General features: G+C 41.4%; 2 protein-coding genes and 1 pseudogene across 4 annotated transcripts in view; all 3 read left to right on the plus strand.

Moving 5' to 3' along the window:
- LOC148376875 (uncharacterized) lies at nt 1–14,862 on the plus strand. 2 transcript variants are annotated; one of them, XM_088351975.1, is made up of 2 exons: nt 1–249; nt 13,287–14,862. In XM_088351975.1, the coding sequence occupies exons 1-2, from the start codon at nt 129–131 to the stop codon at nt 14,258–14,260; spliced, it is 1,095 nt and encodes a 364-aa protein (XP_088208101.1). In that variant the 5' UTR covers nt 1–128; the 3' UTR covers nt 14,261–14,862. The 2 variants fall into 2 exon arrangements, with proteins under 2 accessions (XP_088208101.1, XP_088208094.1); XM_088351968.1 differs by lacking the exon at nt 13,287–14,862 and adding an exon at nt 6,634–8,114.
- Nucleotides 12,568–27,277, plus strand: part of LOC148376876 (uncharacterized) — a 19,614-nt gene continuing 4,904 nt past the window's right edge. Inside the window, exon 1 of the mRNA XM_088351184.1 lies at nt 12,568–12,660. The gene's annotated coding sequence lies outside the window, so the exon portion shown is untranslated. The remainder of the gene's footprint in view (nt 12,661–27,277) is intronic.
- Nucleotides 17,019–22,962, plus strand: LOC148376877 (uncharacterized; annotated as a pseudogene). Its single transcript, XR_015852461.1, has 2 exons — nt 17,019–17,240; nt 21,181–22,962. The product of XR_015852461.1 is annotated as an uncharacterized LOC148376877 (transcript).

A 27,277-nucleotide genomic window follows, 5' to 3' on the forward strand; every position in this document is an offset into this window, starting at 1 on the left:
GGATGCCATCCGAGAAGAAGAGAAGAACCACACATCACTGCGGCTTAGTGGCGTTTCGCACCATTCTTGTACACAATAAACCTCCATCTAACATCATTTAATTTCCCAAAGGTTCAAAAGTGGCTAAAATGTGCGAGAGATGGAAAGGAAATTTGAAAGAGGAGCATCAAGATGACAACGAGCGAGAAGATCGACGGCTAAACCATGTTAGCATTAGCAAGGAGCTACGAGTTGTGTTGAACAGAGCAGGTTGATCACTTTTATTTCCATAATATTTTTATATTACTTCTGTTAGCCTCTGACCTTTTGATTGTCCTCGCTCTTGGCAAAGTGCAAGCAATTTTACGGTTACTAGCCCATGACAACCTATAAAGGCCTGTTTAAGGAACAAAAACGTCATGACCAATTCGGGTCCAAAAAATCTTTAGCCAATTGTGACCGATTTAAACGTGGATTGACACATTGGTTAGCCTATGAATTCCCAACGTAGATATGTACACATTTACGTTGTGTATTGAAATCATACCCGAAGATGAACGCAAAGCCAATCTTGATTCATTTTTACGCATCATTATGACCGGCAAGTCTGTACAATCATGGCTTTCCTTCTAGAAAGAGAAAACTTACATTTAAAACCTCTTTCACAATGTCTATAAATTAGCCCAAAGTAAAATAATACAACAAGGACTGTCAACTGGTTGTCTCCAAATGGCCACCTTTGGAAACGCCTGGACAAGGGGATGGCAAATTTTCTGACTCGAGGGCCAAAATGACGCAAGTTGAGGCCTGATCAACCTCGGCTGGGTCACCTGGGCGAGAGTGTCTGATGTTGCGAGACCCAAAACACTCAATGAACCCAAGTTACATCACTGATGATGCGTCCCAGTTGCATCCAGGAGATGTTTCTTTTAAGCAACGTCCATATTTCTTTCTTTTTAATTCTCTTATACGTTAATCACGGTGTTTCCCATGCCGTATAAGAACCCTGGCATGTCGTCAGGGTCTCATTGGTGCTCGCCAGGGTCTCAAACCTTTGTCTTGGTTTTTGTCCTCACACGCTTGTTCGCTCCGTAGAACAGGGGGGAGGCTGCAGCAGCAGCACGTTAAGATCAGGAACGGTTCAACAAAGACTGCAATCTGGAGGTCCACGAATCCCTTAACTGCATGGGTTGTCGGGGCACCAATGAGAACGCAACTTTGGACAGCTGGTTACAGTCTTTGGCCCGTTCTTGGGTCGGGGCAAAGTTGGCACCAGTTCATTCCTTAATGTCGTCTGCCCAGTTATATTTCAGTCTTCCTCTCCTCAGGCCCCTTAGACTTATAATATTATACGGAGGACAGAAGGGAATTTTTTTAAAAAAGGAGGCAAAGCAGGAAAATGATCCTTATATGGACTCATTTTACCTACTGTAAATTTCGGACTATAGGGCGCACCCGACTATAAGGCGCTCCCAGTACATTGAAAAATTTGAGATTTTTACATAGAAAGAGTGCACACAAAAGGAGTTTTAATAATATAAGGTACTTAACCCCTTGACATTCCGCCGGTGAGCGGCAGGACCTTAAATAAACAAATGCGTGTCTGTATGATGTCACCTGCCACTGAAATACGTCATGCCACATATCAGTGGAAAGCTTCAACTCTTTGTAAAGTTAGCTATTTTTAGTTGTGTATTTCTCAGACTCCCATGCTATGAAATTAACCTGTTTTTATATTCCTAATATACAAGTAGTCATCACACACACACATAGTCACGTTTCAAAGATCAGTCTATTTCTATTATTTGTGATACGTTTTCAGTCTAATTTTGATTGTAATATGACACTCATGTGTGACTCCATTTCCTGCTTATGTGTGACGTCAAAAAACCACGCCTTCTGACCGGATGTGGTCAGTACAGTACGGCCCGGGCAACCTGGGAAGATGGCGACTGGGCCGGGCTCGCTTCATTCGCGAGGGAGGTTAAAATTCAATAAGTGTTTTTATCTGAATAATTCCGCCAGCAAAGAGTTTATATCTATATAAACTCTGACACTCTTGGGATTCAAAATTTTCAGGACTTTTGGAAGATCAGGGTGTGTATGCAGGCAATGGAACACTCTAAACTACAAAAATGATGTGATTTACATGAATAGAATAGAATCGAATCTAGCATAGCGCTAGTTAGCTCTAGCACTACAGTCTCCGCACCTGTGGTTACAGGCTCACTAATCACCTGTGACCTGGCCTGCACTAGTGTATCCTGTCATGAAAGGCTTGAACAATACTAAATATTTTTAGAAAGAGTGAGAGCATCTTTCCAGTGAGGGTGAAGGCCGTCTCTCTTAAGCAGGTCAGGTCGGCCCCAAAAGGCAGGCCAGTTATCCACAGACCTAAATCCCTACTGACTACAAAGACTTGCCAGCCACCGGTTGAGCGAGACTCGTCTGCTAAACCTCTAATCTTTCTGGCGAGATTACAGGTCCTAGCAATATTTTTTTTGTAATTTCAGATTGCCTCATTTTTGTATCCTTAGAGCCTTCGTGAATAAATATATCGGTGTAGCTAGCCCTGTCCTGGTGTCTAAGTTTAGGAGTAGTGGGAAGCCGAGCAGCGTTTTAGTGTCGTAGCAGCCGGGGGAGAGTTTGCTCCTTCACCGGCGATTGGCAGCAGCGCGACGATAAACAATTGCGCGTGGCACAAACATTACGCCAATCGTTCGAGATACTTACCTAAAATTTCATCTGTTCAAGATGAAAAATCTCAGCCCGGAATTCTGATATAGCAGGAATCTGATGTGTCTCACTCTTACCCTTTACTACTTGGGCGCCCCCTGGCGGTCGCTAGAAAATGCACAAATTGGCCGCATCGTTGCATAAGTTGCAAAGTTGAAAGCTTGGGGGACAAAAGTAGCGGCTTATAGTCCGAATTTTACGGTATGTAACATTGTGCATCGTCTATCACTGACAGGAGAATTGGAATCAGTCCTTCAAAGCTTAGCACTTTGTGTTCCTAAATGCCCAAATTATGAATAGACCAATGATATTTATGTTTTGGTTATACACATTTTAATTGAGGTTCTGTGTCGTTTCTGTCTCAATTGGTTAGAATTATTACATGAATGCTATCTATCGACCTTGGTCATATCCCTCAAGAGGGGTGACCGACAGCAAGACACACACATACAATAACAAAGAAAATAAAAGGGAAATAAATAGCAAAAAAAAAAAACACAAACGTTTTTGGACCATGGCCAACCAAATTGCCCAAACACCCAAACAAGTTAGGCACCTCGGCACCCAAGTTGGTCATGCTTTCGTCCCTCCAAATGAAATGGGACACCAGAAAGTGGCCATGTCACTCGGGTCAGGGTGACACGACACACTCTTTTGTTCAACAGCAGGGCCCGACAGCTTTCACTGGTTTACCCCTGCCGCATCATACGGGTGCCCAGCCCATCCTTAAGAATGCGTCCACAATCCCACTATCCTTTTACAACACTTGTCCACTCATTCCTATCACCAACAAGAGCTCTAGCTTCCACTACATTTCGACCTCTTTCCTCCAGTGCACTTATAACATCCGTCCACATCAATCACGGCCTTCCTCTTGGTCTCCTTCAATTTACTCCTGCTCTGTAGATCCTCTTTAACATTCTCTCCTCATCCATCCTCTCCATGTGTCCAAACCAACCGAGTACTCTCTTATCCACACGCTTGCTCAGTTCCACTACTACTCCATTTCTCAATCCATCCAATCTTGTCACTCCTAACGTACTCCTCAAACACCTAATCTCAAAAACATTTAATTTCCTTCTCAAATCTGCGTTCAGGCTCCAAGTATCTGCATTATGCAACACAGTCGGCACAATCGCTTTCTCATACAGTCCCCTCTTAACATCCATTCTCATACTCTTGTTGTTCATCACTCTCCTCAGAGCACCCAAAACCTTGCTTCCTTGATTCACTCTCTGCAATACCTCACACTCCATTCCACCAACTGCAGCCACATCACAACCCAAGTACCTAAAGCTTTTAACTTCTTCCAGCACCTGTCCATGCAACCTTATTTCTAACGTCATGCCATCACGTGAACACTTCATCACCTTACTCTTCCCAACATTGACACATAACTTACGCGTATCACATACTCTTCCAAACTCCGTTACCAACCTTCTCAATATTTCCTCAGAATCAGCCACAAGCGCTGTGTCATCTGCAAACAACAACTGACTTACCTGCCACACTTCCACTGTTGTCCATCATGTCTACACCTCTGCCAAATACTTTTGCATTCACCTCTCTCACCACACCATCCATGTACACATTAAACAGCCATGGTGACTTCACACACCCCTGTCTCACTCCAGTCAACACAGGGAACCACTCACTTGTCTCACTCCCTACTCTTACACATGCTCTGCTGTTCATATAAAAACTCTTCAATGCTTCCAACAACTTTCCACCCACTCCATACATCACCATCACTTGCCACAACACCTTTCTATCAACTCTGTCATACGCCTTTTCCAAGTCCATGAAAGCCAAATAAACATCCTTACCTTTTGCAAAATATTTTTCACACACCTGTCGTACTGCAAACACCTGATCCACACATCCTCTTACTTTCCTGAAACCACTCTGCTCCTCCATCACCACCTCATTCGTTCTTTCTTTCACTCTCTTAATCAAGACTCTTCCATACAGACAACAAACTGATACCTCTCGAATTGCTACAATCATACTTATCACCTTTACCCTTATACAATGGCACCACACATGCACTACAGCAATCAACAGGAACCACACCACTTAAAAAGCATGCACTCAACAAGTGTACTAACCAGTCAATCATAGCTGTGCCACCTTTTTTCAGGCATTCAGCAGTACAACCATCCAACCCAGGTGCCTTCCCCCCTTTCAGTTCTTTCACTGCCTCTTGCACCTCCCCTGTTTCCACAGGCTTCACATTTAAATCACCCAACACGGGCATTCTCTCCATACCATCGATCGCCTCGACTCTCACTTCTCTCACATCCTCCACATTTAGCAACTCCTCAAAATACTATGCCCATCTTGTCCTGACTGCACTACCGCTAACCAGCAATCTACCATCCTTATCTTTCACTTCCTCTTCCTTTCCAGACTCACTGTTTCTTACTCTTTTCACTTCTTTCCAGAACACTTTTCTCCTTTGCTCAAAGTTCACTCCTATCTTTCGACACCATTCATCATTTACTTTCCTTTTCGCTGCTTCTACTTCCGCTTTTACCAACCTTTTCTTCACTTTATATCTTTCATACGAATCGCCACTCTTATCTTGCAGCCACTCCTCAAAGGCACGTCTCTTTTCTGTCACAGCCTCTGATACCTCATCATTCCACCATTCACTTCCTTTCCTAATACCTCGACCAACTTTTCTCATTCCACACACTTCTTTTGCACTCTTCAACACTGCCTCTTTAAACCACTTCCATTCAATTTCCACACTCTCCATTTCTCTTCTACTACCCCGTTCATACTCTTCCCTTACCCTCTCTTTAAACTCTCTTTCCTTTTCTGCCTTATTCAACTCTTATTTTCACCTCTTCCCTCACACTCTTCTTATAAGTAGACCTCCACGATCCATCTATTCTCAGTTTTCCTTCCACATAAAAATGATCAGACATATCACTCATTTCACCTCTGTAAACATGCACATCCAACAATCTACTTAACATCCCATTCTTAACCACTACATAGTCCATCAGTGCTCTGTCCACCATCTTGCCACTATCCACTCTGACAAAGGTATACTTATTCACGTCCCTCTTTTTAAACAATGTATTTCCAATCACCAACTCATTTTCCACACATAACTCAATCAATTTCTTCCCACTCTCATTTCTTCCTGGTACTCCATATTCACCAATCACATTTTCAACCGTTTCATCACCCACTCTAGCATTCGGGTCACCTAGTATTACCACTTTCCACCCTTCTTTCGCACTTGCCACACATTCGGACAAGTCCTTCCAGAACTCTTCTCTCTCCTCAGCGCTTCTTTCTGAACCAGGTCCATATGCACTTATAAACATCCATACTTCTCTACCCCACTTCAACTTTACCCACACCAATCTGGAAGATATCTCTTTCCACTCCACCAGTTTTTCCATTGCTTTTTCACTCACAAGCACAGCCACCCCTTCTCTAGCATGTCCACCGGTAACTCCAGACTTTCTACCATACATACCTCCAAGCTGTAATTCACCCTTTCCTTTCATCTTTGTTTCACTCAAGGCTAACACATCAACCTTCCTTGTAGTCATCATCCTTCCGATCTCCTCTTTCTTCCACTCAGTCGCTTTACTTCCACATCCTCTCACATTTAATGACCCTATAACTAGGGTTTGCGAGACCTTTCGGTCTCCCGTCCCCCGTTGTTTGCCTTGCTGTCTCTTGGGGAGTAGAGATAGACAGGAGAGGATCCCCAGTCCCCTCGCTCCCTCCACTTTAGTCGCCTCTTACGGACCATGGTGGGAGAATTCTCTTACCTCTCACAAGGAGAGGGCCCCTCACTGCAGGGAATGAATGCAGTCTATATATTTATACATTTTGTCGTTTATTAGTTTTGGTATTATGTCGTACATTTTAAATGTGTCTTGTGTCCCACAGATGTCAGTGAAGAATTCCTGGCTCCTGTCCTGAAGGAACCAGAGTTTCCTGACATTAAAAAGGAGGAGGAGGATGTGGAGCCCATTTGTGTTAAAGAGGAGGGACTTTTCACAGAGTTGCCGGTGACCGAGACATGTTTAACTCCTGGGAGTCAGGTAAAATATGAAGAAAACTGGCAGGAGCCTCCAAGCTGCGGCTCCCGTCATCACGTGAAAATTGATGACGAGGACACGTCCGACTCTGCACACAATGATGGCGACGAACAGTCAGAAGGTGATAAAACATGTTCTCAGTGTGGGAAAACGTTTCAATTCAAGTATCATTTGAAGTTGCATATGGTAGTTCACGCTGGTGAGAAGCCTTTCTCTTGCTCAGTTTGCAGTAAAAAATTTCTCCATGAAAAAAGCTTAAAAATACACACAAGGACCCACACTGGTGAGCAGCTTTTTCCCTGCTTAGTTTGTGGTAAAAAATTAAGCCTCAAGGCACAACTAACATCGCACACAAGAACCCACACTGGTGAGAAACCTTTTTCCTGCTTAGTTTGTGGTAAAAAATTCAGCCTGAAGGCAAACTTGACATCACACATAAGAACCCACACGGGCGAGAAGCCTTTCTCCTGCTCGTTTTGTGGTAAAACATTTAGCAAGATATCAAACCTAAATCGGCACACAAGAACCCACACTGGTGAGAAGCGTTTTTCCTGCTCGGTTTGCAATCAAAACTTCAGCCAGAAAGCAGACTTCAAAAAACACACAAGAGCCCACACTGGCGAGAAGCCTTTTTCCTGCTCCATTTGTGGTAAATCATTCAGCCGGAAAGAAGTTTTAAAAACACACACAAGAACCCACACTGGGGAGAAGCCCTTCTCCTGCTCTTTTTGTGGTAAATCATTCAACCAGAAAAAACACTTTAGAACACACACAAGAACCCACACTGGCGAGAAGCCTTTTTCCTGCTCCATTTGTGGTAAATCATTCAACCGGAAAGAAATTTTAAAAAGACACACAAGAACCCACACTGGGGAGAAGCCCTTCTCCTGCTTGTTTTGTGGTAAATCATTCAGCCAGCAAGTTCACTTAAAAACACACACAAAAACCCACACTGGCGATAAGCCCTTCTCCTACCCGTTTTGTGGTAAATCATTCAGCCGGAAAGAACTCTTTAAAAAAACACAAAACAATCCATACTGGTGAGAAACCTTTTTCTTGCTCAGCTTCAATCTAAGATTCTAATGTCAAGCCAGAGCTCAGGATCACATGTGTGCTGGAGAAAATGGCATCCGTCACTCTGCTTGATATGATATCATTTCGTGTATTTACATTTAAAACTGTCCTGCTGAATGTACTGATTTGTGTCCTCTTCATGTCATATCAATTCAATGACATATCTCTCTATATACACACACACACACACATTCACAATGTGTGTCAGTTTTTCCGCTGTAGATGAAACAAAAAATATTAAATAATTTGATGCAACTTGACTTGTCTCGCATTGTGTTGATTCTTCGAACAGGTTTTCTGTTTTTTAGCTCTACGTTTGAAGCCTAAAACTAGGCAAAATGAGAAAGTTGTATGGGGCAAATTTCGCAAGTTACTGTACATTTAAATATTCTGTAACAGTAACTACAATATCCATTTATTTTAAACTATGGATTTCTGTTCTGAAGTACTTTCTGATTAACTTTTATTTATGCCTAGTTATCCTGACCTTATCTTATTTTTGTTTCCAAAGTATTTATTAGGTGTTTATCCAAGAGTGTCACGTCTTGTAACAGCATATCCCATGTTGTAACAATGACAATAAAGGCATATTCTATTCTATTCTAATCTATTTTTAAATGTTCCCTATGTTTATATCAATGACAATAAAGACATCTTTATATTGTGGATGATTATTTGTTGACAAAATTAAGATGACACGGATGTTGTGTCAACCATGACACGCCTCTGCAACATCGCATGGACATCGGGGACAGTGCCTCTGGACTGGCAGACTGGGGTGGTGGTTCCCGTCTTTAAGAAGGGGGACTGGAGAGTGTGTTCCAACTACAGGGGAATCACACTTCTCAGCCTCCCTGGTAAGGTCTATTCAGGGGTACTGGAGAGGAGGGTCCGCCAGGAAGTTGAATCTCGGATTCAGGAGGAACAGTTTCGTCCCGGCCGTGGAACACTGGACCAGCTCTATACACTCAGCAGGGTCTTTGAGGGTGCATGGGAGTTTGCCTGTCCGGTCTACATGTGTTTTGTGGACTTGGAGAAGGCATTCGACCGTGTTCCTCGGGAGGCCCTGTGGGGGGTGCTTGGGGAGTATGGGGTACCGCACAGTCTTATCCGGGCTGTGCGGTCCCTGTATGCCCGGTGCCAGAGTCTGGTCCGCATTGCCGGCAGTAAGTCGGATTCGTTCCCGGTGAGGGCTGGGCTCCGCCAGGGCTGCCCTTTGTCACCGATTCTGTTCATAACTTTTATGGACAGAATTTCTAGGCGCAGCCTTGGCCGGGATGGATTCCGGTTTGGGGGCTTCAGCATTGCGTCACTGCTTTTTGCAGATGACGTGGTGCTGTTAGCTTCCTCAGGTCTTGATCTTCAGCTCTCGCTGGAGCGATTCGCAGCCGAGTGTGAAGCGGCTAGGATGAGGATCAGCACCTCCAAGTCCGAGGCCATGGTTCTCAGTCGGAAAAGGGTGGTATGCTCCCTCCGGGTCGGGGAGGAGGTCTTGCCCCAAGTGGAGGAGTTCAAGTATCTTGGGGTCTTGTTCATGTGTGCGGGTAGGATGGAACGGGAGATCGACCGACGGGTCGGTGCGACATTCACGATATATCACAAGTTGATTTCGTGGACACTATATAGGCCAATACTGAACGTTTCTGGAACTCTGACTGTGTCCTGAATGCAATAAAGAGCCTTCCCTTTTTGCCATATCTCCTCTCTGCGTATATTTAGGGGCGATGCCCAACGATGTTCTTCCCAAAATAAGTGGCGCCCAACATGAGTAAAACATGTGCAGATGAACAGCGACAGTTATGCAAAGAAGGAAAATGTATTTAAAGAAACCCCTGATAATAAACATTCTTCTTACCAATGTGTTCTATAGAATGTCGATTAATTTTTGGTCTAAAAGGAGGACATTATTTTTCAAGTGTACAACAAACACCTGATAAAGTTAGGTTTAGGTTGTGTGCTGAATTTCATCGGACGACAGACTTGAAAAGCCCTCCCACAAGGTACAGAGTGGATCGAACCGCGGTTTGACGGTAAAATGTAAGACATCTTGGGTGCTATCCTGGTTTCCGCACGCAAACGTGACACCTGTATTTCTAGCAACACCTATATGGTATGAGAATCCAGGTGTGCATGATCAATCATGCGAAAACATAACAATGACAATTCCGGAAATGCATTTTTTTCAGGGATCAATTGATTGCAATTGCAGACCGTTACTGGATGTGTGGGGATGATATCTTCCACAATGCTCTTCCGTGGAACTGGATTGGGTTGTGTACGCTTGTGAGAATGAAAGTACTTGTCGTATTGGCTACCCTCTTGTGGTCACTAAACAATCAGTAACTCGACATTCGAGGAATACTAAATAGCTATTAATTGTATGCAACATTTAGGGGGAAAGAATGAAGTTGGGAATAAATGGCATTTTTTTTAAAGTTAGCAATTCAGGCACATAAAAACAGGATTGTATGCGCAATGGAATACCTAAAATAATGATATAATATGACAGGGTCAGCACTGCGGTGCAGTGGTTAGCGCGTATGCGGCACAGTTCTGAGATCATGAAATCGAAGCTCCTGTGTGAGGTTTGCATGTTCTCCCCGTGCTTGCTTGGGTTTCCTCCGGGCACTCCGGTGTCCTCGATGTGAATGAACGAGTGTGTTGTCTGTTCCTGTGCTCCCTGCGACTGGCTGGCAACCAGTTTAGGGTGTCCCCTACCCACTGCCCGAAGATAGCTGGGATGAGCTCCAGCACCCCCGCGACCCTACTGAGGATAAGCGGTGCAGATAATTTTTTAACGAACGTTGGGAGCGGAGAGAGAGAGAAAGATGAGAGAGCATTTAGACGATAAACAATTGCGCGCGGCACAAACCTTACGCCAATCGTCCGAGATATTTATTTGAAACTTTTGAGCTGTTCAAGATGAAAAGTCTCAGCCAGAAATTCTGATATAGCAGGAATCTGATGTGTCTCACTCTTTCCCTTTACTGCTTGGGCGCCCCCTGGTGGTCGCTAGAAAATGCAAGAATTGGCCACATCGTTGTATAAGTTGCAAAGTTAAATGCTTGGGGGGGGGGGATAAAAGTAGCGGCTTATAGTCTAAATTTTACGGTATGTAACATTGTGCATTGTCTATCACTGACGGAAGAATTGGAATCAGTCCTTCAAAGCTTAGCACTTTGTGTTCCTAAATGCCAATATTCAGGAGAGACCAATGATATTTCTCATCTCATCTCATCTCATTAGCTGCACCGCTTACCTTCAGTAGGGTCGCGGGTTTGCAGCAAAAAAATAATCCATGAAAAAAGCTTAAAAATACACACAAGAACCCACACTGAAAAGCCTTTTTCCTGCTCAATCCGTGGTGAAAATTTCAGAAAGAAGGTATTCCTAACATCTCACACAAGAACCCATACTGGTGAGAAACCTTTTTCATGCAAAGTTTGTGGTAAAAAATTCAGCCAATATGCAAGTTTGAAAAAGCACGCTACAACCCACACTGATGAGAAACCTTTTTCTTGCTCGCTTTGTGGTAAAACATTCAGCCAGATATCAAACCTACATCGGCACACAAGAACCCACACTGGCGAGAACCGTTTTTCCTGCTCGGTTTGCAGTAAAAACTTCAGCCGGAAAGCAGACTTCAAAAAACACACAAGAACCCACACTGGGGAGAAGCCCTTCTCCTGCTCATTTTGTGGTAAAGCATTCACCCGGAAAGAACTCTTTAAGAAACACAAAACAATCCATACTGGCGAGAAACCTTTTTCTTGCTCAGCTTCAATCTAAGATTCTAATGTCAAACCAAAGCTCAGGATCACACGTGTGCTGGAGAAAATCGCATCCGTCACTCTGCTTGATATCATTTCTTGCATTTACATTTAAAACTGTGCTACTGAATGTACAGATTTGTGTACTTTTCATGTCATATCAATTTAATAACATATCTCCATATACATACACACACACACACACATACACAATGTGTGTCAGTTTTTTCGCTGTAGATGAAACTAAAAAAGTTTTGATACAACTTGACTTGTCTCACATTGTGATGATTCTTACAACAGGTTTTCTGTTTTTTAGCTTTACGTTTGAAGCCTGAAATGTGGCAAAATGACAAAGGTTTATGGGGCAAAATTTCGCAAGGCACTGTACATTTAAATATTCTGTATCACCAACTATAATATCCATTTATTTTCAGCTATTGATTTCTGTTCTGAAGTACTTTCTTAACAACTTTTATTTATGTTTAGTTATCCTGACCTTATCTTATTTTATTTTTTTGAAGTCTTTATTACGTGTTTATCCTGGAGTGTCACGTCTAAAATCTTTTTAAATGTTCCTTATGTTTATATCAATGACAATAAAGACATCTTTATATTGTGGATGATTATTTGTTGAGTTGACAAAATTAAGATAACCTTTTCCAAGATTCATTTGAAATCTGAATGTGATTGAATGAACCCACAAGATGTATACGGATGCTGCCTCTACTTAAGAACGAGATGGTTCCGGACGATCGTTCGTAAGTTGAATTTGTTCATGAGCGAGAGAAAGAGATCATTTCGAAAGGAGCCGGCTCATTAACTAATTTCGTTCTCCAACAACACAGCAGAGTGGAACTGTGAGATGGTATGATGCTAGGGGGCGATAGAGCACCAAAGAGATGGATAACAACCAAGAAGAAGAGAAAAACCCCACATCACTGCTTCTTTTGTCTTTGGCTCATTATCTTTTTGCTCGTCTTGTACACAATAAACCTCGATCTCACTTCATTTAATTTCCCAAAGGTTCAAAAGTGGCTAAAATGTGCGAGAAATGGAAAGGAAATTTGAAAGAGGAGCTTCAGGAAGTGCAAGATGACAACGAGCGAGAAGATAGACGGCTAAACCAAGTTAGCATTAGCAAGGAGCTACGAGTTGTGTTGAACAGAGTAGGTTGATCACTTTTATTTCCATAATATTTGTATATTATTTCAGTTAGCCTCTGACCTTTTGATTGGCATCGCTCTTGGCCAAGTGCAAGCTTTTTTTACGGTCATTAGCCCATGACAACCTATGAAGTCCTGTTTAACGAAAAGGAAAAAAACGCCAATAGTGACCAATTTAAGTTGAATGCTTTTTTTTTTTGTAGAGGCTTATAGTCCGAATTTTACGGTATTTAACATTGTGCATCGTCTATCACTGACAGAAGAATTGGAATCAGTCCTTCAAAGCTTAGCACTTTTTTGTTTCTAAATGCCAATATTCAGTAGATACTAATGATATTTGTTTTTGTTATACACATTTTAATTGAGGTTCTGCCTCGTTTCTGTCTCCATTGGTTAGAATTATTTCATGAATGCAGTCTATATATTTATACATTTTGTCATCTATTAGTTTCGGTATTATGTCGTACATTTTAAATGTGTCTTGTGTCCCACAGATGTCAGTGAAGAATTCCTGCCTCCTGTCTGGCAGGAACCAGAGTTTCCTGACATTAAAAAGGAGGAGGAGGATGTGGAGCCCGTTTGTGGTAAAGAGGAGGGAGTTTTCACAGAGTTGCCGGTGACCGAGACCTGTTTAACTCCTGGGAGTCAGGTAAAACATGAAGAAAACTGGCAGGAGCCTCTATGCAGCGTCTCCCATCATCACGTGAAAACTGATGATGAGGACACCTCCGACTCTGCAGACAATGATGGCGACGAACAGTCAGAGGTTGATAAAACATGTTCTGAGTGTGGGAAAACGTTTCCATTCAAGTATCGTTTGAAGTTGCATATGGTAGTTCACACTGGTGAGAAGCCTTTCTCCTGCTCAGTGTGCGGTTTAAACTTCAGCCGGAAAGCAAGTTTGAAAAAGCACGCTACAATCCACACGGGTGAGAAACCTTTTTCCTGCTTAGTTTGCGGTCAAAAATTCAGCCTGAAGGCACACCTAACATCTCACACAAGAACCCACACTGGTGAGAAGCCTTTTTCATGCAAAGTTTGTGGTCTAAAATTCAGCCACAATGTAAGTTTGAAAAACCACGCTACAACCCACACTGGTGAGAAACCTTTTTCCTGCTTAGTTTGCGGTCAAAAATTCAGCCTGAAGGCACACTTAACATTGCACACAAGAACCCACACTGGCGAGAAGCCTTTCTCCTGCTCATTTTGTGGTAAAACATTCAGCCAGATATCAAACCTAAATCGTCACACAAGAACCCACACTGGTGAGAAGCCTTTTTCCTGCTCAGTTTGTGGTAAAAAATTCAGCCACAAAGTAAGTTTGAAAAACCACGCTACAATCCACACTGGTGAGAAGCTTTTCTCCTGCTCATTTTGTGGTGAATCTTTCACCCAGAAATCAAACCTAAATAATCACACAAAAACCCACACTGGTGAGAAGCCTTTTTCTTGCTCAGCTTCAATCTAAGATTCTAATGTCAAGCCAGAGCTCAGGATCACACGTGTGCTGGAGAAAATGGCATCCGTCACTCTATTTGATATATACTTTTTTGCGTATACATTTAAAACTCTACTGCTGAATGTACAGATTTGTGTACTCTTCATGTCATATCAACTCAATAACATTACTCTATACACACACACACACACACACACACATACAAAATGTGTGTCCGTTTTTTCGCTGTAGATGAAACCAAAAATGTTAAATGTTTTGAAACAACTTGACTTGTCTCACATTGTGTTGATTCTTCCAACAGGTTTTTCTGTGTTTTAGCTTCACGTTTGAAGCCTGAAATGTGTCAAAATGACAAAAAGTTGTATGGGGCAAAATTTCGCAAGGCACTGTACATTTAAATATTCTGTAACAGTAACTACAATATCCATTTATTTTCAACTATTGATTTCTGTTCTGAAGTACTTTCTGAATATATTTTATTTATGCCTAGTTATCCTGACCTTATCTTATTTTTCTTTCTGAAGTCTTTATTACGTGTTTATCCTAGATTGTCACGTCTAATCTATTTTTAAATGTTATATCAATGACAATAAAGACGTTTTTATATTGTGGATGATTATTTGTTGAGTTGACAAAATTAAGATAACCTTTTCCAAGATTCATTTGAAATCTGAATGTGATTGATTGAACCCACTATACGTATACAGACACTGCCCTACTTACGAACGTGACGGTTCCGGACGATCGTTCGTAAGTTGAATTTGTTCGTAAGTTGCTTCAGTGCTATATTTCGATTAATTTTTGGTCTAAAAGTAGGACATTATTTTTCGAGGGTACAACATACGCCTGAAAATTTTAGGTTTATGTTAAAGGGGAGGTGTCAACACCAAATGCCAACATGGACATAGACTATATTCATATTCATTCATATACTCATAATTTTCCACTTTTATTACCTATGTTACTGCTTATCAGTTAATCAATGCGCGTACCTTTATCATGTATCGATCAACCATCAACATTTTACAATATACAATTCCCGTATTTACAAAAAAATCATTGTAAGCTCTGCAGCAGTGAACGGGTTTTCTTTTAAATGAGTTTTGCTGGCACATTTCATTTGGAGAATTGTTTCAAGAGCAAGATGTTGTGACGCTTTTGAAGGTGAAATGTACGAAGGTGTCATAATTACCCTATTTGAAACACCGGTGGCGGCTTGATTGGCACCAACAGTCCGGACAAGCTGATTGGTGGCCACACCCTTCTTAAGCCCCCGACTTCAGTTCAAACTTTGTCAGATCGTAGCGAGTTGTTATGTTTCACTCAGTGAGCGTTCCCGTCCGACTCTGTCCCTGTTAAAATCCGTTTCCTGCCTGATTACCATTTTCGACCCGTTTCTGAACCTGACTACGCCTGTTCTGCCTGCCGCCTGCCTACGACCTCTATTACGAACTTGACATCGCCTCTGATCTCCAGCCCTGGTCAAAAGACTTGCCATTCCCGCCTGTCTTCTTTCGACACGGAAGTGTCACTCCCTGCTCGCTCCCGTTCTCCGCCAGTCCTCTTGCTCTCATTTCTCTCCAAATGAATACTGTATATAGAACAATCGGGACATATTATTTCAACATAAATCCATTTTTATTGAACAATATCAAATTGGTTTCCCAGCGATTCCATCTTTTCTCCTATAAAAAGAGTCTAGATTGACACATATATATAACATATATTTACATGTGTACGCAAGAGATGCTTGCAAAGTACTTCAGAAGAAAAGTAAATAGTAGAACATATTGAGGACATCCATCCATTATCTCCACCGCTTATCCTCAGTAGGTTTTCGGGGGTGCTGGAGCCCATCCCAGCCACCTTCGGGCAGTGGGCAGGGGACACCCTCAACTGCTTGCCAGCCAGTTGCAGGACACAGAGACAGACAACTCACTCGTTCATTCACACAATTTGGACCAGCCGATCAACCTGACATGCATGTTTTTGGAATGTGAGAGGAAATCGTAGAAACCAACGCAAACATAGGGGGAACATGCAAACTTCACACAGGGACGCCGGTCACTGGATTTGAACCCATGACATCAGAACTGTGCGGCGGACGGGCTGACCACTCATCTGCCGTGTCGCCCATAATTGATCTATTTTTGCTTAAAATATAGATCAACGCTGTTATTTGATATATGACGTTTGTTCACCACAAGGAGGCACTGTCCTTTTAAGTGCAACCCTACCAGATTATCGATTCATTTATTGCTCATATTTTTGTTGTTTATAGATCTTAGGTAATTAAATATATACATATACTTGACATGATTTTTTTAATTAGAACCTTTTGTGGAAGACCTGATTTCGTCCCGACCTCACCGAGACCCTAGGTTTGGCGCCCCTCCCAAAAATGGAATTTAAAATCCCTATACAGTACAGCAAATGAATATCGAGAACAAAATGTCGGTTATCGGCCTTCTCTTAGACTAATAATTGGTATCTGTCCTGAAAACCCCAAATACTATATACGCATGTGCCATATGTGTTTGGTTCAATGAAGCATTAAAACAAAAAAGAATGGACTCCACCTCCTAGCAGCGGGATCAAGAATATAATCGAGAGAGAGAGGGGAGCCGGCTCATTAACTCCTTTCGTTCTCCAACAACACAGCAGAGCAGGAGCTGTGAGATGGTATGATGCTAGGGGGCGATAGAGCACCAAAGAGATGGATGCCATCCCAGAAGAAGAGAAGAACAACACATCACTGCTCCCATTGTCTGCGGCTCATTAGAGTTTTGCTCCAGTCTTGTACACAATAAACCTCCATCTAACTTAATTTCATTTCCCAAAGGTTCAAAATTTGCTAAAATGTGCGAGAAATGGAAAGGAAATTTAAAAGAGGAGCTTCAGGAAGTGCAAGATGACAACGAGCGAGAAGATCGACGGCTAAAGCAAGTTAGCATTAGCAAGGAGCTACGAGTCGTGTTGAACAGAGCAGGTTGGACTCGTTTTACTTACTGCAAAATTGGAGTGCATGAGATCATTTTGTTCATAAGTCGCGCCTGACTGGGAGCCGCATGTGCCACCATTGAAATATTCAAGATATTTAGTGTAGTGGGTTTTACATAATTCACCCACGGAACCATTGTTTAGTTAGCGAGTTCCTAGGGGGACTCTTAATTCGGCCGGCTCGAGCCACTCTCGTGTTTGTTTTGTTATTGCAAGTTTAAATGTCATTAAAGCAGCTTTCGTTTGCACCTTTGTTTGACACTCCGCCTACGACTCCCGTCTCTGCTCGCTACAGGTTTATTAGTTGTGATTGCTTCAGCAAGGCACAACTACATTGCCAAGTGCTGTAAGCACAGGGCAATGTAATAGCTTCGCAGGCACAACTATTATAATCCCCCGAGATCTTATTAAAATTATTATATCAAGTCAAGTCAAGTCAAATTTATTCATATAGCCCTTAATCACAAAAATGTCTCAAAGGACTGCACAGGATTACAGTTACAAAATTACACAATTACCTGATCTTAAACCAGCATGCGGGCAAGGAAACCTCAAAAACCTCAGTGTGAGGAGAAAAGAGAAACCTCGAGAACGGACCTCACATGTGGTAATCCCCCTTCCAGGATTGACCAGGGTGAATTACAATTAGCATTACTGTACACATAATAGTAAACATAAGGTAAGATGTTGAAAATGTCCGGAAAGTGCATGACATCAACGACGCCCCCAGCTTGCAAACCAGTCCAGAAAGTCTATGACGGCCACGACGCTGCCTCCCGTCTCTGCCAGCTGGTAAATGCAGGGGTTGACATGCTGCAGGTCAGACGCCGGTCCGCTGACCCATCCCAAATCATCCTTCTCCTTCGTATCAGCCAGGCAGGCGTCGGAAAAAGACAGGACAAAACAGAATATGAGGTGGGCATCAATCATATGCTTTGGAATAGAAGTGTGTCTTAAGCCTCGATTTAAAAACTTCCGTTGAGGTTGCAGATCTTATCTCCAGAGGCAGGGCGTTCCATAACACCGGGGCCCGGATGGAGAACGCTCTCGAGCCCGCAGACTTCTTGGCTCTCGGAGTCACAAGTAGACCGGCATTTTCCGAGCGCAGACTCCGTGCAGGAACATATATCTATCTTCTTCCGCCGAATTTTGACGGGCCTCTCTTCCCAGAGCTTTTGGAGTAGCCCAACGATTCATATACCAAAAATTCCGCCACAGAACCAAGTAAATTATACAAATACAGCTATCCCAATTAAAAACTTTATGCTTTGTCCCTGTATCATCTTCCAGATCAATCACAACTCTTACAATTGCAGCGGGAATTGTCTAGTTGTTCTATATTCTTTATCAATTATCCGTTATCGGGCAAATAATAATACGCTACAAAGCCAAGGGGCCAAGACACTTGCTCCCAGCCAAGAGGCCGAGTCAAGGTAGCTGCCTTTGTTATACCGAGAAATGCACCACTGCCGAGAATTGCATCCCCTGTCGCCGGAGTGCGCACACGTCACTGAGGTAATTGTGTCATTTTAATCCTGTGCAGTCCTTTGAGACATTTTTGTGATTAAGGGCTATATAAACTAATGTGACTTGACTGCTATTTGTTGTGTTATGTGTCAGCAAAGGTTTGGACCAGGGTGTGGACATTTCATTATTTTGTAGTCATTCTTGACCGTCCTTTGGAGTGCTTTGTTGACTACTTCCTGTTATTGTTATATCAGTCGTCACTTTATATTCCGAAAGGCCAACCTTTATCTTACAGCTCTACAGGGGTGCATTTCTCAGCAGCCAGGCTGTTGCAGCCAGGCTGGTCCCTCCCACCAGCATTATTTATATTTGTTACACGTTGGTTAACTACTGTTAAAAGATAATAACTCTGAAATTGTTTAATTGATGTCGAAAATGTCAGGAAAAAATGTGAAAACGTCATATCGTCATGTCATATTGTCCGATATAACAAAATTGTGAATATGCTTGTTTGATGTTGAGATTGTCGTGTTTGTTTGCTGCTGTTGGTGTCGGTGGATTTGTTCAGACCTAAAAAACAATCGATTTTGGACTGGACAGATGTTATATAACGAAATTGTGAATATGCTTGATTACTGTTAAGATTATCGAGAAGGGTTGTTCAAACCTCACATTGTTTGTTTGCTGTTATTAGTGTCAATAAATTTGTTCAAACCCAAAAATTTGTACTAGAAAAAAAAATGACACCGTTGCTGTGACAATATTAGGCACACGATGATCTGTTCATTCAAGTCCGGTACAAAATACAATTATCGACGTGTTACGTCTTCGCTTGACGATGAGAAGAAATCAAACAAGTTCGTCTCCCGTTTATCTGGTGATGATTTGACAGTTCGTTTCAACATAATAAGCTTTATGGTAGAGTGCATAACGGTTTCAATACGAGCGATTTGAGTCGAAAAAGGCAAAATAAACACGTTACCTGCTCAAAAGTGGTTTATATACGGTGCGCAATACCGTTCGATTACATTCACAACAAATACAAGACGGAATGGTTTAAGTTGTATTACATTCCCAACGAATGCAAGAAGAAGTGGTCTTGGATATTTGTTCGCCATTACATTCCCGAAAAGTGATATATAAGAGAGATAAAACGCAGTAAAAGTGGTTACAGTAGCAGGAGTGACGTGTGCGCACTCCCGCGACAGGGGATGCATTTCTCGGCATAACACCGGCCCGCCGGTGTGCCGCAGGACTTTTGATAAACAAGTATGTGTCTGTACGATGTCAGCAGTCACTGAAATACGCCATGCCACATATCAGTGGAAAGCTTCAACTCTTGGAATTCAAAATATTATTTCTAAATACATTCATCAGAGAAACATCAGTCTGAAACAAGATACCTGAAAACTGCAAAGCCTGCGTAACTCACCATTACGTCCCCTGGCCATTGTGAAGTTGCTTAAGAATGTTCTATATATATATATATTTTGTGTATTTTTCTGAACATTCCCCTAATATTCACTGTCTATATATCTTTTGCTGTTTTAGTAAAATGTCCACCCAATGATGTGTCAGTCTAATGTCCACCCAATGATGTGTCAGTCTAAAGTCCACCATACTTGTACTAAATAAAGCCGGCTGCGGAGGGGAAGAAGCTGAAGGACGATTGTGGAGCCGAGAACACATCCCCTGTGTTTCTCCCCGTTTCTCCCCCGCTGCAGCGGAACGAAAATGTATATTGTCGTTACCTGAATTCCTTTTTAGATCTGATGAACGGCCACACGGGGTTTACCCATAATTTGGACCTCACACCATCTTCACCTTCTTTGAATTTCCGCAAAAATGTCTTTGTTACATTAGGGCAATTCATAGAATCCAACCGTGTAAAATATTTATTCCGAATCACACAACCATGCTTACAGATTACAGAAATATTTCTGCTTCGTTAGACGTTGCTTGTTGTAATTCGTTTGTTTCGCCACATTATTTTCGTTTACAAGTCAACAGATTCGTAAAATGATTCTCAATGTGGCTGACAGCGTTCTCCATTCCCATGATGATCTGTTCATGCTAGTTTTTTCATGCACAAAGCACCAAGTTACTTTAAAATTTCATCTTCCTTGACGCATATATTCGACGTGTCTCACTCTTACCCTTTACTGCTTGGGCGCCCCCTCGCGGCTTATAGTCCGAATTTTACGGTATGTAACAATGTGCATTGTCTATCACTGACAGAAGTGTGTTCCTTAATGCCAATATTCAGTAGAGACCAATGATATTTATGTTTTTGTTTTACACATTTTAATTGAGGTTCTGTCTTGTTTCTGTCTTCATTGGTTAGAATTATTACATGAATGCAGTCTATATTTTATATTCATACATTTTTTCAATTATCTCTTTCGGTATTATGTCGTATATTGTAAATGATTCGTAATCGATGTGTGTCTTGTGTCCCACAGATGTCAGTAAAGAATTCCTGCCTCCTGTCCGGCAGGAACCAGAGTTTCCTGACATCAAAAAGGAAATGGAGGATGTGGAGCGTGTCTCTATTCAAGAGGAGGGACTTTTCAAAGAGTTGCTGGTGACTGAGACCTGTTTAACTCCTGAGAATCAAAACCCTCCAAGCAGCAGCTCCCCTCATCACGTAAAAATGTATGATAAGGACACGTCCGACTCTGCAGACACTGATGGCGCCGAAAAGTCAGAAAGTGATAAAACATGTTCTCAGTGTGGGAAAACATTTCAATTCAAATATCGTTTGAAGTTGCATATGAGAACCCACACTGGGGAGAAGCCTTTTTCCTGCTCTACTTGTGGTCAAAAATTCAGCCATAAAAAAAGCTTAAGAAGACACACAAGAACCCACACTGGTCAGACGCCTTTTTCCTGCAAAGTTTGTGGTCAAAATTTAAGCGATAAATCAAGCCTAAATAATCACACAAGACTCCACACTGGTGAGAAGCCTTTTTCCTGCTCAGTTTGCGGTCAAAAATTCAGCAGAAAGCATGTCTTAGAAGACCATACCAGAATCCACACTGGCGAGAAGCCTTTTTCCTGTTCAATTTGTGGTCAGAAATTCAGGCGCAAAGGGACCTTAAAAATCCACACAGGAGTCCACACTGGCGAGAAGCCTTTTTCCTGTTCAATCTGTGGTGAAATTTTCAGACAGAAGGCAAACTTAAACTCACACACAAGAACCCACACAGGTGAGAAGCCTTTTTCCTGTTCAATTTGTGATGAAAAATTCAGCCAGAAAGAACACTTAAAAAGACACACAAGAATCCATACTAATGAGAAGCCCTTTTCCTGCTCAGTTTGCAATCAAAGATTCAGCCGGAATCATGCCTTAGAATACCACACAAGAATCCACACTGGGGAGAAGCCTTTTTCCTGCTCAGTTTGCGGTCAAAGTTTCAGCCAGAAAGAACACCTAAAAAGACACACAAGAATCCATACTAATGAGAAGCCCTTTTCCTGCAAAGTTTGTGGTCAAAAATACAGCGATAAATCAAACCTAATTCATCACACAAGAACCCACACTGGTGAGAAGCCTTTTTCCTGCTCAGTTTGCGGTCAAAAATTCAGCCGAAAGCATGTCTTACAAGACCACACCAGAATCCACACGGGCGAGAAGCCTTTTTCCTGCTCAGTTTGCGGTCAAAGATTCAGCCAGAAAGAACACTTAAAAAGACACACAACAATCCATACTGGTGAGAAGCCCTTTTCCTGCAAAGTTTGTGGTCAAAAATACACCGATAAATCAAACCTAATTCATCACACAAGAACCCACACTGGTGAGAAGCCTTTTTCCTGCTCAGTTTGCGATCAAAAATTCAGCCGAAAGCATGTCTTAGAAGACCACACCAGAATCCACACTGGCGAGAAGCCTTTTTCCTGCTCAGTTTGCGGTCAAAGATTCAGCCAGAAAGAACACTTAAAAAGACACACAACAATCCATACTGGTGAGAAGCCTTTTTCCTGTTCAATTTGTGATGAAAAATTCAGCCAGAAGGCAAACCTAAACTCACACACAAGAACCCACACTGGTGAGAAGCCTTTTTCCTGCTCAGTGTGTGGTCAAAGATTCAGCGTTAAGCATGCCTTAAAAAACCACACAAGAATCCACACAGCCGAGAAACCTTTTGTGTGCTCAGTTTGCGGTCAAAGGTTCAGCCGTAAAGAAAGCTTAAAAAATCACATAAAAATCCACTCTGGCAAGAAGCCTTTTTCCTGCTCAGTTTGCGGTCAGAAATTCTCTGAGAGTGGGAACTTAAAAACACACACAAGACTCCACACTGGTGAGAAACCTTTTGCCTGCAAAGTCTGCGGTCAAGAATTCAGCATTAAAGGAAACTTGAAAAAACACTCAACAATCCACACTGGGAAGAAGCCTTTTGCTTGCTCAATCTGTGGTGAAAATTTCAGACAGAAGGTAAACCTAAACTCACACACAAGAACCCACACTGGTGAGAAACCTTTTTCTTGTTCTATTTGTGATGAAAAATTCAACCGGAAGGAACACTTAAAAAGACACACAAGAATCCATACTGCAGAGAAACCCCTTTCCTGCTCGGATTGCGGTTTAAGATTCTCAAGTCAAGCCAGAGCTCAGGATCACACGTGTGCCGGGGAAAATAATATCCTTCACTCTGTTTGATACGGTTTCATTTCTTTCATTTACATATAAAAGTAATCGGCCAAGAAATGTACAAAAACTTTGTGTGTGTACGTGTCTGTATAGAACATATATATACACAGTCACACGCACAGTGGTACCTCTTCATACAAGCTTACTTTGTTCCAGGTTCGTGCTCGAATTAGCAGCGAATTTTGAACGTATGAAATTGAAAACTAATTCATCTGTTTTGGTCTCCAAGTTAAATAAGCCATGAAACACATCTTCAACATCACTTAAAATACATTTGAATTGTCATCAAACATACAAAATACAGTCGAGAGATAAGTCACATGACATTGTGGTTAAAATCCAGTGGAACTGATACAGTAGAAAAACCAGCACTGCGTATTATTAACGAGTCTAAATTGCTCAAGTTTCAGGGTCTCATCAAATACGATACGGCTATAGTTTTATTTCAAGTTTTTCAACAAAAATAATTTACAGAAAATATTTGAAATTCAAGACAGGGCTGATATTCAAGACAGGGCTCCTAACTTTAAAGATTATGGAGAATTGAAAATACAGAAAACTCGAACAATGCGTGAAGGTTTTTGTGTTGTATGTAGCGTGAAACTCCGGAAAAGTCAAATATTTACAACAGAAACGATGCAAAAATATTTAAGAGTTTAAACTAAAGGTTGATCGATTATTGGGCGGGCCGATTATACATTCAATGTGATTCACGTTTTCACAGTTGTTTCTCTGATGAGTTGTCTCCTTGTTGGGCCGAAGGTTTAGATCAAGGGCCATAAAACCAAAAATATTTTCATTTTCTTTTTTGGGGGCCACGCCATATACTGTATTTTAAGATAAAATTCAACAAAACGGACTAACCTCCTCTCCAGAAAAAAAGCTTATTTTTCGTTGTAAATATAACACAAAATGGGGAACGAATTTGGTTCCACTTCACAATTTTGTCTCACATTTAGGCACTGTACATTGAAATAGTCTTTAATCGTATCTAATTTACATTTATTATTTTCAACTGTGGATTTCTCTTCGAAAAGTATTTTTGAATTTCTCTTGTTTTTATGCTGCCTTTTTATTCTGACATTTTATTTATCTTATTTTTCTCTTGTAAGTCTTTCTTACGTGTCTCTCCTGGAGTGCCACTTCTAATCTTTTTGTAAACAAAGTTCTCTGTGTTTTTATCAATGACAATGAAGACATTTCTAATTGTGGATTGAAGTTATATCCCAGTTTATACGCTGTTTTATTCCACTTATATTCAAAATACTTGTCTTAAGTTTGACCTCAGCCTTGAGTGCAACTTTTTAGAAGGATGTTGTAAAACGCCTGTGCTTTGGAATGTTCTTTGGTCCATGTCCATGTCTAGCGTTTGGCAAGCTCCACAGGAGGAGGTGAATTTCCGGTTTAATTTTCATTTTAATCCGACGGGACGTTTTACGGTGTTTGAATCTAAGCTTAAAACACACTTCTATTCTATAGTATAAGAATAATTTATTTTCTATGTTGACAATATCTGTGGATCATTTGCCGTCATGTAGGTTTTAGATCAGGGGATGGTGTTATACTGGGGTTTTCAATAATCTGTGGTCTGTGCAGCTCTTTGAGACTCTTTGTGATGAAGGACTATACAAATAAACTTGACTTGACATGTCGTAACCGGAAGTCCGTCTCCTTTCTGCCAATTCTTTTTTCAGGTTACATTGTTCAATAATATTTAACAATATGTAGTCATTTTACTTGAAATGAAATGATCTGCATTTCTATAGCGCTTTTCAAGTCAATGACTTCCCAAAGCGCTTTACAATGTGCTCCACATTTCCCAATAGCGGCCGTGATCTGTGCAGCCATGTAAGGCGCTAACCTGCTTATTGGGGGTATTGGGGGTTCAGTGTCTTACCCAAGGACACTTCGGCATGTAACACGGACAAGCCGGGATTCGAACTGGGATCCCTTAATCCTAAAACGATCGCTCTACCTCCTGAGCTACTGCCGCCCCAAACTTATATCATTTCTTTTGTCTTTTATTAGCACAAATGATATGAGAGTAAATCAAAAGTAATCCAAAGTAATCTATTTATATGACTTCAATATTATGGTATTAGGGTTAGGTTACTGATGACATTTTTTAATTAGTAAATTTATCGGAGTCAATATTTAAAGTAACCCTTTTAATTCCGTGAATAATATGTATCATCAAAAGATTGATTAAAATCACGTTTTAAAATTTAAGATAACAACTGCTCATTTTCCAATATTGAAATTGAAATGACAGATGATATGTTCTTCTCATGTCCACTTGTACAAGAATATCAAAGATGTTTAATTTTTTTTTCTGATTTTTCGGTGTAATCTGTTAAATTTGATGAACACTCCCAATGTCCCAAATATAATAATAATAATAATAATTTCCTTTGTATTGTCATTCTTTGTAACAATGTACACAGAACGAAATGTCGATACACCTGACCCGTTGTAGCGAGCCGATGCAGCCGCAGCCAACAGAGGGCGCCGCCATTTTACCAATTAGGTCTGACTCGGCCGAGGCGCGAACCAGCGACCTCCCAGTCTCAAAGCGGGCACACTACCATCTAGGCTACTGAGCTGGTATATACAATATATTTAAGAATCTCCGCTCGTATTGGATTACATACAGTAGGACCTTGCTACTTCGCGGTTCCACGTTCGCGGGTTCAGAGCCTCGCGGGTCTAAAAAAATAATACAATAGAATATATATATATTTTTTTTTTCAAGCATTCGCGTCGCTACTTCTTAGATTTTCCCCTTTCCCCGGTGGTTTTGGTCCCCATTAACCGGGTCTAAAAAATAATAATAATAGAATAATAATAATTATATATTTTTTTCAAAGCATTTTTGAAGGGGCGTCACGACTTCGCAGATTTTCACTTTTCGCGGGTGGTTTTGGTCCCCATTAAGTCAAGTCAAGTTAACCAGATCTAAAATAATACTAATAATAATAAAATAATTTAAAAAAAAAAAAGATCATTTTTTTTAAGCTTTTTGAAAGGGGCGTCGCTACTTCGCGGATTTTCACTTTTCGCGGGTGATTTTGGTCCTCATTAACCGCGATAACCGAGGGATTACTGTATATATTTTTCTTTTTACTTTCCCTATTCATATACTTTCCTTTTCTCCATATTTCTTCAGCACTTTCTGTTCATTTAAACTTGATGACTCTGTATCGTTGTTTGGCGGTTTCATGCCTGTTTTGTTTGGAATGATGAAATGTTCAATTAAGAAAATCTCAAGACTTGAAGATGTAACAGCCATAAACCAAAAAATGTTTTGGTGTATTTTTTTGCGTGTAAATGTTGTTTGGAACAAGACATTTTCTATCAACTGATAAGGAAATTTCAAGCAATCGTTGAGAGCGCCGTCTAGTGGACGCATTTCAGAATACTTTTCCCTTCTCACTTTGTTTTGCGACCTGAATAGTGATGTGACTTTCTTCTCTTTTTAGAGAAGCGGCTTTTTTGGCTCAGCTCACCAAAACGGGTAGGCACTTTTAGCCCCCAGCAGGCTCTTCGGATTAAATACATGGATTAAGGACACCAATTTTTTTTTTGTTTGTTTTACTATGTTATCATAGCCTTTATTGTTTCAATATGAGGTGAACTTTGGCCTCATTTAAACTTTTACATGGATTATACGAAGAAAAACACAGAGAAGATAACACTGTAGTTGACTAGTTATGAGCACCTGAGAGGGGGGGGGGGGGAGAATGAGAGAGAGAGAAATGAGAGAGCATTTCGAATGGAGCCGGCTCATTAACTCCTTTCGTTCGCCAACAACACAGCAGAGTGGAACTGTGAGATGGCATGATGCTAGGGGGCGATAGAGCAACAAAGAGATGGATCACATCCGAGAAGAAGAGAAGAAGAATCACTGC

The sequence above is a fragment of the Urocampus carinirostris genome, chromosome 1 (assembly GCF_059441175.1).
Source record: "Urocampus carinirostris isolate Australia breed hairy pipefish chromosome 1, RoL_Ucar_1.0, whole genome shotgun sequence".
Lineage (NCBI taxonomy): Eukaryota > Metazoa > Chordata > Actinopteri > Syngnathiformes > Syngnathidae > Urocampus > Urocampus carinirostris.

Bases quoted from the DNA above. Each gene is read 5' to 3' on its own strand.
- LOC148376875 (XM_088351968.1), top strand. From the start codon at position 129: ATGTGCGAGAGATGGAAAGGAAATTTGAAAGAGGAGCATCAAGATGAC. The intron at 250-6,633 runs GTTGATCACTTT...TGTGTCCCACAG, and splicing joins AGTTGTGTTGAACAGAGCAG to ATGTCAGTGAAGAATTCCTG.